At 43.6% G+C, this 13448-nt stretch overlaps 1 protein-coding gene across 3 annotated transcripts; it reads left to right on the top strand.

Moving 5' to 3' along the window:
* The first annotated feature begins 743 nt into the window (after nucleotides 1-743).
* Nucleotides 744-13001, top strand: aifm2 (AIF family member 2). Of its 3 annotated transcripts, none has more exons than XM_084153103.1 (9): nucleotides 744-845; nucleotides 8068-8249; nucleotides 8355-8470; nucleotides 8698-8817; nucleotides 10612-10704; nucleotides 10812-10920; nucleotides 11248-11400; nucleotides 12049-12249; nucleotides 12526-13001. In XM_084153103.1, the coding sequence occupies exons 2-9, from the start codon at nucleotides 8078-8080 to the stop codon at nucleotides 12675-12677; spliced, it is 1116 nt and encodes a 371-aa protein (XP_084009229.1). In that variant the 5' UTR covers nucleotides 744-845; nucleotides 8068-8077; the 3' UTR covers nucleotides 12678-13001. The 3 variants fall into 3 exon arrangements, with proteins under 3 accessions (XP_084009229.1, XP_084009227.1, XP_084009228.1); XM_084153101.1 differs by having other exon boundaries at nucleotides 753-845; nucleotides 8698-8850; XM_084153102.1 differs by having other exon boundaries at nucleotides 760-845; nucleotides 8075-8249; nucleotides 8698-8850.
* The last annotated feature ends 447 nt before the right edge of the window (nucleotides 13002-13448 follow it).

The following is a 13448-nucleotide window of genomic DNA, read 5'->3' as shown; positions in this document are numbered from 1 at the left end:
CTATAGTTTGATACATGCAGCTTCTCTTCTGTCGTAACTTGTCCCAGAAGACTAAAAGTATTGCTCACCAGAATGTCTTACATTGATATAATAAATGCATAAGTAATCTATTTAACACTGCTACCTTTTTCTTTTAGGGACCAGGGAGAAAACGCAATAACTCCAAAACAGTGGAAAGATCAGTTATTTGAAAAATGTCCAAATGTCATCAGTTTGCCCGGTTTTAAGGAAATGAAAAGCTGAGAAAACATGAAACACGTTTCTGATAAGGCTTCAGTTCGTCTTGGCTGCATATTTTGTGGTTGAAATACTGTCTGCTTGCATAACAGTGTCAAAGATAACACTTTACACAAGCATTTGCATTTTCTCAAGAGATGCTGAAATAAATCAAGATTTCTCCACTCCTGTTCCCAAGACAAAATTAACATTTATTGTGTCATTCTACTGCAAGGAATGCATTCTGCAAGAGTTATATTATGCTACATGTGAGCAGTTCTAGGACTACAGTTAGTGTCCATATTTCAGTTGCTATTCCATTTAACCCATATGAATTTAAATGAGGAATATTCTGTTTATTCATGGTGCAGGGATACGCGTGAGCGGGATATCAAAGGTGCATGTAAACAGCGTATCCCGAATAAGACAAGCGGGATATGAGCTACTATCCGGAATACTGTGCCCATGTAAACGTGATCGTGAACACCCCAGTGGATCCATAAAGCCCACTAGCGGCTGCCCAGGCTATTTCTAGTGAGAAAAATAAAATAGTAGCCTAGGCTATATGTAGAAAACGGAAGACAACGCTGGAAAGTAACAACGACGAAACAGTTATAGCCTACATTTTGGTAAGTCATTATGTGTGTTATTATAGTTTCAATATGTCAATTAAAGTTGAGTTTGAGTGGTGCCTATATTGTATTTGATTTAAGTAGAAACTAGGGAAGATCAAATGTGTCAAACTAAAGTTGATCGAGAATCGCTGAATAACAGCATTTGGTGAGTCATTTCGGAGTGGACATTTTTGTCATTATTTTTGTTGGTGAGTTTCCAATATTTCATTCTAAATGTATATTGCCACGGTTCCGAAGCACAGGGTATAAGGTACAGAGCGTGCTCTTGAATTGTGAACGAATTCTACAGTAGCCTAACTACTCTACTGTGGCATAGCCTGTTAACGTTATTGGTAAACAATTAATTGTATATGGCTAAACCGGTCACTGTCTCGCTACAATATGTCAAGGTGTCAAATGTTACAATATTCTGATGTAAATGTATCAGATGAAGACTGTGTCATTAAATGTACCTGTTTAAACTGCTAAGTCATTGTTATCTTTTATACAATGGGTGGATCTAATGCTGTTAAAATCGCATTCCAGCCGGTGTCTAGTCCATAAATTACAACCAGCTAAATCTATTAGCGTGGAACCCCGTATTATCGGCATATTCAACAGCATTTAAAAAATATTACCTTCAACAGTGTTAGCTTGTGATCAAGCCATAAATGTTATGTGATTATTGGTGTCGTAAAAATTTTAACGGGTTAGCAATTAGCAGGTTTGACATTTCAGTGGAAATACTATTATTATCAGCTTTTTCATAAGCGGTTTAGCAAAAAAATACGTCCCCCAGTTATTGGTCACCTTACTATTTTGTTCAATTACAAGATATATCCGTTTAATTTTGTTCAAAAAAGAGACACCAACCACGTACCCGAAGTGTTTACTAGATAGTTGGCTAGCCATCCGGTAAAAAAATACCTGACAACTTTTCATTGCGTAGCCTGGCGCGCCCTCCTGTGGACTCTTAAAAAATGGTTCTTCACCAACATATTCAATGTTGTAATCAAATAATGTCTCATCATTTGTTTTACAGATTAATCTTATGTTTTGAGAAAGTAGATAACAGTTGAATACTAAAATATGAGTATTCATCAAATAAAACTTTAATTTCAGTTATGTGCATTGACATAAACAATGAAAACACTGTTGGAGTTTGTGTTGCAGAGGTGCACTTGGAAAGTAAAGGAAGAAATACACAAGATGGGTTCAATAAATATATATATTATACACTGCTCAAAAAAATAAAGGTAACACTAAAATAACACATCCTAGATCTGAATGAATGAAAATCTTATTAAATACTTTTTTTCTTTACATAGTTGAATGTGCTGACAACAAAATCACACAAAAATTATCAATGGAAATCAAATTTATCAACCCATGGAGGTCTGTATTTGGAGTCACCCTCAACATTAAAGTGGAAAACCACACTACAGGCTGATCCAACTTTGATGTAATGTCCTTAAAACAAGTCAAAATGAGGCTCAGTAGTGTGTGTGGCCTCCACGTGCCTGTATGACCTCCCTACAACGCCTGGGCATGCTCCTGATGAGGTGGCGGATGGTCTCCTGAGGGATCTCCTCCCAGACCTGGACTAAAGCATCCGCCAACTCCTGGACAGTCTGTGGTGCAATGTGGCGTTGGTGGATGGAGCGAGACATGATGTCTCAGATGTGCTCAATTGGATTCAGGTCTGGGGAACGGGCGGGCCAGTCCATAGCATCAATGCCTTCCTCTTGCAGGAACTGCTGACACACTCCAGCCACATGAGGTCTAGCATTGTCTTGCATTAGGAGGAACCCAGGGCCAACCGCACCAGCATATGGTCTCACAAGGGGTCTGAGGATCTCATCTCGGTACCTAATGGCAGTCAGGCTACCTCTGGCGAGCACATGGAGGGCTGTGCGGCCCCCCAAAGAAATGCCACCCCACACCATGACTGACCCACCGCCAAACCGGTCATGCTGGAGGATGTTGCAGGCAGCAGAACGTTCTCCACTGCGTCTCCAGACTCTGTCACGTGTTCAGTGTGAACCTGCTTTCATCTGTGAAGAGCACAGGGCGCCAGTGGCGAATTTGCCAATCTTGGTTATCTCTGGCAAATGCCAAACGTCCTGCACGGTGTTGGGCTGTAAGCACAACCCCCACCTATGGATGTCGGGCCCTCATACCACCCTCATGGAGTCTGTTTCTGACCGTTTGAGCAGACACATGCACATTTGTGGCCTGCTTGAGGTCATTTTGCAGGGCTCTGGCAGTCCTCCCCTGCTCCTCCTTGCACAAAGGTGGAGGTAGCAGTCCTGTTGCTGGGTTGTTGCCCTCCTACGGTCTCCTCCACGTCTCCTGATGTACTGGCCTGTCTCCTGGTAGCGCCTCCATGCTCTGGACACTACGCTGACAGACACAGCAAACCTTCTTGCCACAGCTCGCATTGATGTGCCATCCTGGACGAGCTGCACTACCTGAGCCACTTGTGTGGGTTGTAGACTCCGTCTCATGCTACCACTAGAGTTTATTTTATTTTATTTTTTATTTCACCTTTATTTAACCAGGTAAGCCAGTTGAGAACAAGTTCTCATTTACAACTGCGACCTGGCCAAGATAAAGCAAAGCAGTGCGATAAAAACAACACAGAGTTACATATGGGGTAAAAAACATAAAGTCAAAAATACAACAGAAAATATATATACAGTGTGTGCAAATGTAGCAAGTTATGGAGGAAAGGCAATAAATAGGCTATAGTGCAAAATAATTACAATAGTATTAACACTGGAATGCTAGATGTGCAAGAGATTATGTGCAAATAGAGATACTGGGGTGCAAAAGAGCAAAATAAATAACAATATAGGGATGAGGTAGTTGGGTGGGCTAATTTCAGATGGGCTGTGTACAGGTGCAGTGATCGGTAAGGTGCTCTGACAACTGATGCTTAAAGTTAGTGAGGGAGATAAGAGTCACCAGCTTCAGAGATTTTTGCAATTCGTTCCAGTCATTGGCAGCAGAGAACTGGAAGGAATGGCGGCCAAAGGAGGTGTTGGCTTTGGGAATGACCAGTGAGATATACCTGCTGGAGCGCAGACTACGGGTGGGTGCTGCTATGGTGACCAATGAGCTAAGATAAGGCGGGGATTTGCCTAGCAGTGATTTATAGATAGCCTGGAGCCAGTGGGTTTGACGACGAACATGTAGTGAGGACCAGCCAACAAGAGCGTACAGGTCACAGTGGTGGGTAGCGTATGGGGCTTTGGAGACAAAACGGATGGCACTGTGATAGACTACATCCAATTTGCTGAGTAGAGTGTTGGAGGCTATTTTGTAAATGACATCGCCGAAGTCAAGGATCGGTAGGATAGTCAGTTTTACGAGGGCATGTTTGGCAGCATGAGTGAAGGAGGCTTTGTTGCGAAATAGGAAGCCGATTCTAGATTTAACTTTGGATTGGAGATTCTTTATGTGAGTCTGGAAGGAGAGTTTACAGTCTAACCAGACACCTAGGTATTTGTAGTTGTCCACATACTCTAGGTCAGACCCGTCAAGAGTGGTGATTCTAGTCGGGTGGGCGGGTGCCAGCAGCGTTCGATTGAAAAGCATGCATTTAGTTTTACTAGTGTTTAAGAGCAGTTGGAGGCTACTGAAGGAGTGTTGTATGGCATTGAAGCTCGTTTGGAGGTTTGTTAACACCGTGTCCAATGAAGGGCCAGATGTATACAAAATGGTGTCGTCTGCGTAGAGGTGGATCTGAGAGTCACCAGCAGCAAGAGCGACATCATTGATATACAGAGTGAAAGCACCGCCAGCATTCAAAAGGGACCAAAACATCAGCCAGGAAGCATAGGAACTGAGAAGTGGTCTGTGGTCACCACCTGCAAAACCAGTCCTTTATTGGGGGTGTCTTGCTAATTGCCTATAATTTCCACCTGTTGTCTATTCCATTTGCACAACAGCATGTGAAATGTATTGTCAATCAGTGTTGCTTCCTAAGTGGACAGTTTGATTTCACAGAAGTGTGATTGACTTGGAGTTACATTGTGTTGTTTAAGTGTTCCCTTTATTTTTTTGAGCAGTGTATTTTAAACATTTATTTTTTTGTACAAATAAATAATTTAATATGAAAATTATTTAATAATGAAACAATTAAATCTTGACCTCCATCCCTATATTGTCACAAAAATCACAATAAAAATCCAGCAACACCGCTACCTCTTGATCCCACTGCACACACCTGCAGTGGAATCAGTGCGGGCAGAAGTCACAGCACACCCATGGCACCTCGGATCTACACTCCTGAGAGGAGCTTGCAGGCGGATCACGCTCCCCGCAGCGAGCACAGCAGGTGGTGTCTTCTTTTATAAAAAATAAAATAATAATACAAATTGATTAATATGGTTTTGCAAAATGTAGAAGTTCTTCAACAACAATAGTAATTGATACAACTGAGAGAGAGAGAAAAACAGATGATGAAGTACCTGAGAGTGGTGCCATTGGTGGCGTGACAGATGTGACCGGTGGAGCTTTTCTCTTCCTTTTCTGTGCTGCAGTTTGAGAAAAAGTAGTGTTAGTCAGAGCATGTGTCTTGAAAACCCTTTTCAACTTTTTTACATCAATACCTCTGGAGGAAGCTGCAGAGGTTTTGGAGGAGGTGGAGATGACTTGAGGACTGGTGCTATGTACTGTAGATATGTAAAGATATATATATATATTTTTTTTACATTGCTGTTTTATAAAACAGATAACAAACAGTCATTTTTTCGTAATTTAACATGTGTTTACCTGTGGAGGTGGCGGTATTCAAATTGCAGGGGGCAGGGACACCAGACGAGGCTGCTATGGTGGTGTGACCAGGGGAGACGGAGGAGGCAGTTGGTCCAGAGGAGGCCGTGTTGGTGGTGACAGACAGGGGGGGTGGTGTGCATCGTGGTGGACAAAACCGCTGACGATGGCTTGGAGGAGCTGGTGTTTGTAATGGTGGGGTTGAGGGGCCGATGATGGTGTGGTCGGGAGAGTAGGCACATGGCCTTCTTCTGCAGCTGTGGACTCTGGCGGCTCCTACAGGTGTTGCACACTGGGAGGCACTGGCAGTGGTGATGTGGCTGTCAGGAGTGGTTCCAGCAGGGGGTCCTGCAGAGGCGATGGCGTCAATGGTCTCATCCATGGCAGCCTCTCCTGTGCCCTCTGTGTTCTGAGGGCTGCCCGACGCTCTTTCTCCTCTGCCTCTGCCCTCTCCTTCTCACCCCTCTCCTGCCACTGGCTACGTGTATTCCTCCCCGGTGAGGCATGTGGCGACCACATGGAGTCTTCTGTATCGGTCCAGCCGATACTTCAGGACAGTAAGGATGTGCCCCAGGTCCTTCGCTATCAGCCCCCCCTCTATTAGGGGGTGCTCTTCTAGAGCTAGGCCTGGGATTGGAGCAGGGGCTGGGACTGGAGCAGGGGCTGAGGGTCCTCCTGTGGTCGCTGGGGAGGAAGTGCTGATGGACGGCACAGTGCTGCTGGTTCCAGGAGAGGCGGTGGTGGGACCCGGTAGGGACCGAGAAGGCATTAAACAGGACCCTTCAATGGCTGAAGGGTCAAAAGGGAAGAGGCCACACTTCTTAAACCCTTCCACCACATAGCGCATGTCCTTGCATCGCTGGTACGGGTAGTGGAATACTCTGGTAAATTCTGATTTGTTTACCATGTAGGAGTGGTCAAATTGGCTAAGGTCTCCAGCTACCTTGGAGAACTCAGCTTTTAAAGGGCCAAAGTATGCCACATCCAGTGGCTGCAGGACATGGGTGCAGTGTGGTGGAAGACAAAGAAGTATAACACCTTCCCTTAGTGCCGCCGCGAGCACCTCCGGGTCCATGTGGCTCTTGTGCCCATCGAAGAGGAGAAGGAGAGGGCGCTCTTTGACTGCATGCTTAATGAAGTGCTGAAACCACTTCCTGAACAGGTCCCCGTCAATGTAGCCACTGCTAGCCAAGGCTTGGGGGGGGGCTCCCAGTGTGTAGTGGCCACCGGGGAAACACTTGGGGTAGATGATAAACGGGGGGACGTCCTCCCCAGCTGCGTTGAAGCAGGCCAGCACTGTGATGTGCTCCTTGGTCCCCGGAGCCTGCTGGTACACGTGTTTTGGACCCCGGGGAGCCAGCACTTTGTGCCTGCTCTGGTCGCTACGAAACCCAGACTCATCGCAGTTATAGATTTGTCTGGGTTTCTCCCTTAACCCACTCTCCTCCAAGTGCTTCTCATAAGAAGTGAAGAAGGTGTCCATCGTCGGACGTGTGGCACACTCAGCTCTCCCCCTGTCCAGGGTGTCCGGCCTCCTCATGCTCAGGTTCTTGTGCCTCCTCCTGAACATTTCCCACCACCTCTTCCCCAGTGGTGGGATTGTTTCCCCTGGGTGCCGAAACCTACAATAGAATAGAATATATAATTGTCCATCCAGGATGAAAATGTTTGTTTTAAATAATATAATAATAATAATAAATAATAATTTGTTTTGATTCACACGGGGGGCCAGTATGAAAAATGTATGCACTCACTAACTGTAAGTCGCTCTGGATAAGAGCGTCTGCTAAATGACTAAAATGAGACAGACAGGTAGGCAGCTTTTCTCAGCCAGTCGAAATCATGAATCAGCATCATTTTTATGGATATATTGGAAGAACTATCAATAGAAAACAGGTCAAATGAAACGGTGCAGCTAGTTTGAAGTCTTTCCAGCTTCAGTTTGAAGTGATTGTGTTAGCTGTGTTGTTGCCAGGTGAAGTCGCACATCATTAGCTCATTGTTATGGATGAATCCAAATATATGTATTATATGATTTTTATGCATTTATTTATTCATGTTTATTGTAATCAGTTCTATTGGTGTTATTTTCACTCCATATTTGTATATACGCTGAGTGTACAAAACATGAAGAACACCTGCTCTTTCCATGACAAAGACTGACATGGTGAAAGTTATGATCCCTTATTGATGTCACTTGTTAAATCCCCTTCAATCAGTATAGAAGAAGGGGATGAGACAGGTTAAAGAAAGATTTATACAATTGAGACTTGGATTGTGTATGGGGGGGTGCAACTCAATAGTATGAAGATGTTCTTAATGTTTTGTACACAGTGTAATTTGTTCGTTCTGAGAGTACTTTATTGACTCTTGTAGGGAGTATTTCATGATCTTACATTTCCTCCATACCAGAAAATTGTTTTAAGTTTTCATTACCCTTTCACCTCTGTCGTCATAGCCTACAGATAATGGGCGGCCAGGTATCTGTAGACAATGTTCATGTCGTGGTGGTTGGCGGGGGTTTCGGTGGCACCGCCGCCGCACAACAGCTCAAATCCAGGGGGATACCATTTACCCTCATTGACCTCCGTGACGCTTTTCATCACAATGTGGCTGCCCTCCGTGCCTCTGTTCAGAGTGGTGAGAACCCTTTACCCATTGGAAATGGATTACATCACTAAAAAAACACTGATATAACAATTCTGACTTAAAGAACCTTTGACAATTTGAGTTACTTTCTCACAGGCTTTGCCCAGCAGACCTTCATCCCATATTTTGAGACATTTGGAGAGAGTTTCCTTCAGGGGCGAGTCATGCGGGTGGAACCAGTGTCACAGACTGTTGTGTTGGATGGAGGAAAGGTACAGTAGGCTATATGAGCATGCTGGGGTATATTATGTAATGTTTCTTTCTCTAGTCAGTTCAGATCTAGCTGCTGAAGATCAACTCAGCTTTGTATTCTTGGTGTACTCTCCTTACATAGGCCTATCCAGTGGTGTGCTGTCCAAAGCAGACGGCTTCTGACAGGCTGGAGAGGTGACAGTTAGTTCCTCTAATTTGATTGTGTCATTGATGTCTTACACCACAGGAAGTTCATTACTCACACCTTATACTGTGCACTGGCACAGACGGCCCTTTCCCGGGGAAGTACAACACTGTGGCCTCCTATCAGACAGCCATCCAGAAGTATGAGGACATTGTGAAGGAGGTACATTTTCATGGGAGTGCATTCCCAGGGCTGGTTCGTTGGAACAGACTTTATGTTCATGTTTGATCTACACTGAAAAAATATATAAACGCAACATGCAACAATTTCAAAGATTTTACTGAGTTAGTTCATATAAGGAAATCAGTCAATTGAAATAAATTCATTAGGCCCTAATCATAGGATTTCACATGACTAGGAATAGAGATATGTGGTCCTCTGTAGCTCAATTGGTAGAGCATGGCGCTTGTAACGCCAGGGTAGTGGGTTCGATCCCCGGGACCACCCATACGTAAAAATGTATGCACACATGACTGTAAGTCGCTTTGGATAAAAGCGTCTGCTAAATGGCATATTATTATTATTATATGCATCTGTTGGTCACAGATACCTTAAAAAAAAGGTAGGGGTGTGGATCAGAAAACCAGTCAGTATCTGGTGTGACCACCATTTGCCTCATGCAGTGCAACACATCTACTTCCCATAGAGTTGGTCAGGGTGTTGATTGTGGCCTGTGGAATGTCGTCCCACTCCTCTTCAATGGCTCTGCGAAGAGAACTGGAACATGCTGTCGTACACGTCGATCCAGAGCATCCCAAACATGCTCAATGGGTGACATGTCTGGTGAGTATGCAGGCCATGGAAGAACTGGGACATTTTCAGCTTCCAGGAATTGTGTACAGATCCTTACATTATCATGCTGAAACATGAGGTGATGGCGGTGGATGAAGGGCACGACAATGGGCCTCAGGATCTCGTCACGGTATTTCTGTGCATTCAAATTGCCATCGATTAAAATGCAATTGTGTTCATTGTCTGTCGCTTATGCCTGCCCATACCATAACCCCACCGCCACCATGGGGCACTTCACAACGTTGACATCAGCAAACCACTCACTCACACAACGCCATACACGCTGTCTGTCATCTGCCCGGTACAGTTGAAACCGGGATTTATCCTTGAAGAGCACACTTCTCCTGCATGCCAGTGAACATCGAAGGTGAGCAATTGCCGACTGAAGTCGGTTACGACTCCGAACTGCAGTCAGGTCAAAACCCTGGTGAGGCCAACAAGCACGCAGATGAGCTTCCCTGAGACTTCACAAGCCCTGAATTCATTAGATTATTGCTGACTGTTTGAAATGCAGTGTATTTGACCTTTTAATTGTACAACAATGCTTATATAAAATATGAAGGTTTTCGATGTTTATCATGAATCGCCCATAAATTAGAAAAAAAATCTAGATATGATTTTTAGGCAATATCGCCCAGCCCTCGTTGGAGGCGGCTTATGGTAGAGAATTGAACATTCAATTCTTTGGCAACAGCTTTGGTGGACATTACTGCAGTCAGCATGCCAACTGCATGCTCCATCAAACTTTGAGACATCTGTGGCATTGTGCTGTGTGACAAAACTGCACATTTTTAAAGTGGCTTTTTATTGTCCACAGCACAAGGTGCACCTGTTTAATGATCATGCTGTTTAATCAGCTTCTTGATATGCCACACCTGTCAGGTGGATGGATTATCTTGGCAAAGGAGAAATGCTCACTAACGAGGATGTAAACAAATTTGTGCACAACATTTGAGAGAAATAAGCGTTTTGTGTTTATGGAATATTTCTGGAATCTTTTATTTCAGCTCATGAAACATGGGACCAACACTTTACATGTTGCGTTTATATTTTAGTTCAGTGTATTTGTAATACATTTGACAATTTTTGTACCCATGTTCATGTGTTTTTATGAAAATATTAGTAAATGACAGGTGTTTATGATTTCTCCCTGCTGTTGGTCAGGTCCAGGCTGCAGATTCGGTTCTTGTGGTAGGCGGTGGATCCACTGGTGTAGAGATGGCTGCAGAGATCAAAACAGAATATCCAGACAAGAAGGTAATAATATCCCACATCCCTTTGTTATTCACGCCTCTTGGAGACTTGCGGTTGGAGCACATCTATTGGAACTTGCCCTCCATTCTCCAACACCCCCATGTTTCCAGGTGATCCTGATCCATTCCCATGTTGGCCTAGCAGACCCAGAGCTGCTGCCCAGTGTCAGACAACAGGCCAAGGAGGTGCTGCTGGAGAAAGGGGTGGAGCTGCTACTGGGTAAGAGGTGATGTCTGGCTGAGGAAATGTTAGTCAGGGTGACAAAACATCACCAGTCAGAGTGAAAATGCAGTTTGATTATGTCATGCATGCTCAGCAGACAGAGAATGTCCAATAGAGCTCATGTGTGTGCAGAGGGTGATTGCCTCCCTTCCTCATGATTGGATATGGAATCTGTTGTGACTGGCACAAACGGTAAATACATAGTCTTTGATCATCTGTTTCATGCTAAACACATTTATTATAATCTCAGTGCAATTCACCTGCTGTTATGTAATTTAACTTATATCTTTCACACTGTGGCCTCACCTTTCCATCTGACTCTAGGGCAGAAAGTTTCTAACCTGTCTGAACTGGAGCTCAATGTGACCCACAAGAACATGGTTATCATGACAGACAAGGATACAGAGATCACTGCAGACCTCGTCATCTGCTGCACAGGGATGAAGATCAACTCTAATGCCTATAGCGCCACCCTGAGTGAGTTGTCTTTCTTGTCCAATAGGTGGAAGCATTGTGCCATCTGAGTCCAAGGCAGCCAGAAATTCAAGAAGTACTGCTCAAAGCGCTGTTGATAAAACTACTACTGGAGAGTTCAAAATGTATGTTAAACAGTTTTGCTGGATATATAAAAAAAATTCAATGAATCACAGTAATGCCTGTGAAAGCTAGCTGGTTAGAGAAACCTCATACACTACCAGTCAAAAGTTTGGACACACCTAATCATTCAAGGGTTTTTCTTTATTTTTACTATTTTTTACATTGTAGAATAATAGTGAAGACATCAAAACTATGAAATGACACATATGGAATCATGTAGTAACCAAAAAAAGTGTTAAACAAATCAAAAATATTTTATATTTGAGATTCTTCAAATAGCTACCCTTTGCCTTGATGACAGCTTTGCACACTCTTGGCATTCTCTCAACCAGCTTCATGAGGTAGTCACCTGGAATGCATTTCAAATATCAGGTGTGCCTTCTTAAAAGGGGGTGCAACTTAATATTAGGAAGGTGTTCTTAATGTTTTGTACACTTAGTGTATAGACTACTGTACATTGCGTAGTATGCCTTACCTGTATTGTACTATCTACATGTATTTACTGAAGTTTCGCTGTTTATATTTCAGATGGATGTCTAGCAGAGAATGGGTCCCTGAAAGTGAATGAGCACCTGCAGGTGGAGGGCTATGACAATGTGTATGCTGTTGGGGACTGTGCTAATGTCAACGAGCCTAAGATGGCGTATCATGCAGGTCTCCACGCTGGGGTTGCTGTTACCAACATCACCAACAGTCTGATGGGGAAACCCCTGGAATCTTATCACCCAGGTAATTTATACTCTGTCTCCTCTTCCCAGTCTCCAATCTCCTGTAAACCCTACTTCCATCAATGTTATTGTTTTGACCTTGATCTCTGACTATACTAATATCTCACCAATCAATCTGCAGTTAAAACAGTTTTTCCTTAGTATTGTTTTTGACCATGCTGTCAGTGTCTGTTCTCGGATTTGCCTCTGGTTCCTGTCTGATCCAACCAGATGATTGGGGGCACATCACTGTACAGAACATTATATCATGATATATGTCCACATGTTTTCCTGACAGGGAGTGTGACCATGTTGTTAGCCATGGGCCATAATGATGGAGTGGGCCAGTTCAATGGGCTGAGGCTTCCCCGTTGCCTTGTAACCCAGGGCAAGAGCAAGAACCTACTGCTGTGGAAAAGCTGGAAGGAGATGGGTCAGAAAGCTCCTTAACGTGCCATACAGAACATTCTGGAGCAAAGACATGAGTCTGCCGGCACAGCCTTGACAGAGTGCCTTACTCAGGTGACAGCTTGCAGAACATGACAACTTGATATTAGACCATATATTCGTAAAATATTTATACGCAAGGTGATGCAAACTTTGTACAATGTCAATTTTTGCCAATGAATGTTAATGTATGTCTTGATTTAAAATAAATCTTAATTGTATGGTTAAATATATTTCTGTAATTTGCTACAATTTAAAGAGCGACTGAGCTGAACTCACCGATTCCGCATGTTTTTCTGCTGCTCATAAAAAAAAAACTTGATTTGAGTCTTGGGGGTGTGGTTCGATGTGGGTGTATTATGTTTGCTTTATCGTACCCTGGCAGTTACTGTTTGTCCCTCTTGAGTGACTATAGCAACAACGTAGCAACTACCACTTCCTCAAAATGGTCAGAAAGATGAATCAGGAAATCTGTAATTAATTCACATTTTTGCAGTAGAGATCTTAGTTGCGCAATTTTACATCTAGCTAAGGTGTTTGGTGCAGTATTTCTCAAGTAAAACAATGTGAATTAAAAACTAGTCGGTGCACTGCAGACAGTATCGAGTCAGCTGCTGCTGACTTCACTCAGGACTGGTTTCTGAGAACATGTCTACAACATCATCATCAGCAAGCTGTCAGACTATCGTAAATAATGCATAAGCTGCTACATGTTGTTTATCAGTGCCCAAAATCACTAGCTAGCTAAGTTCCGTCTCTGTGTTTTTCAATTAA

This window comes from Coregonus lavaretus (genome assembly GCF_964263955.1).
Source record: "Coregonus lavaretus genome assembly, chromosome: 36".
Classification (NCBI taxonomy): Eukaryota; Metazoa; Chordata; class Actinopteri; order Salmoniformes; family Salmonidae; genus Coregonus; species Coregonus lavaretus.
Note: the sequence above shows the minus strand (reverse complement) of the source record. Positions and strands in the feature narration are given on the sequence as shown.

Bases quoted from the DNA above. Each gene is read 5' to 3' on its own strand.
- aifm2 (XM_084153101.1), top strand. From the start codon at position 8,078: ATGGGCGGCCAGGTATCTGTAGACAATGTTCATGTCGTGGTGGTTGGC. The intron at 8,851-10,611 runs GTTCGTTGGAAC...GCTGTTGGTCAG, and splicing joins GGAGTGCATTCCCAGGGCTG to GTCCAGGCTGCAGATTCGGT. The intron at 10,921-11,247 runs GTAAGAGGTGAT...ATCTGACTCTAG, and splicing joins AGGGGTGGAGCTGCTACTGG to GGCAGAAAGTTTCTAACCTG.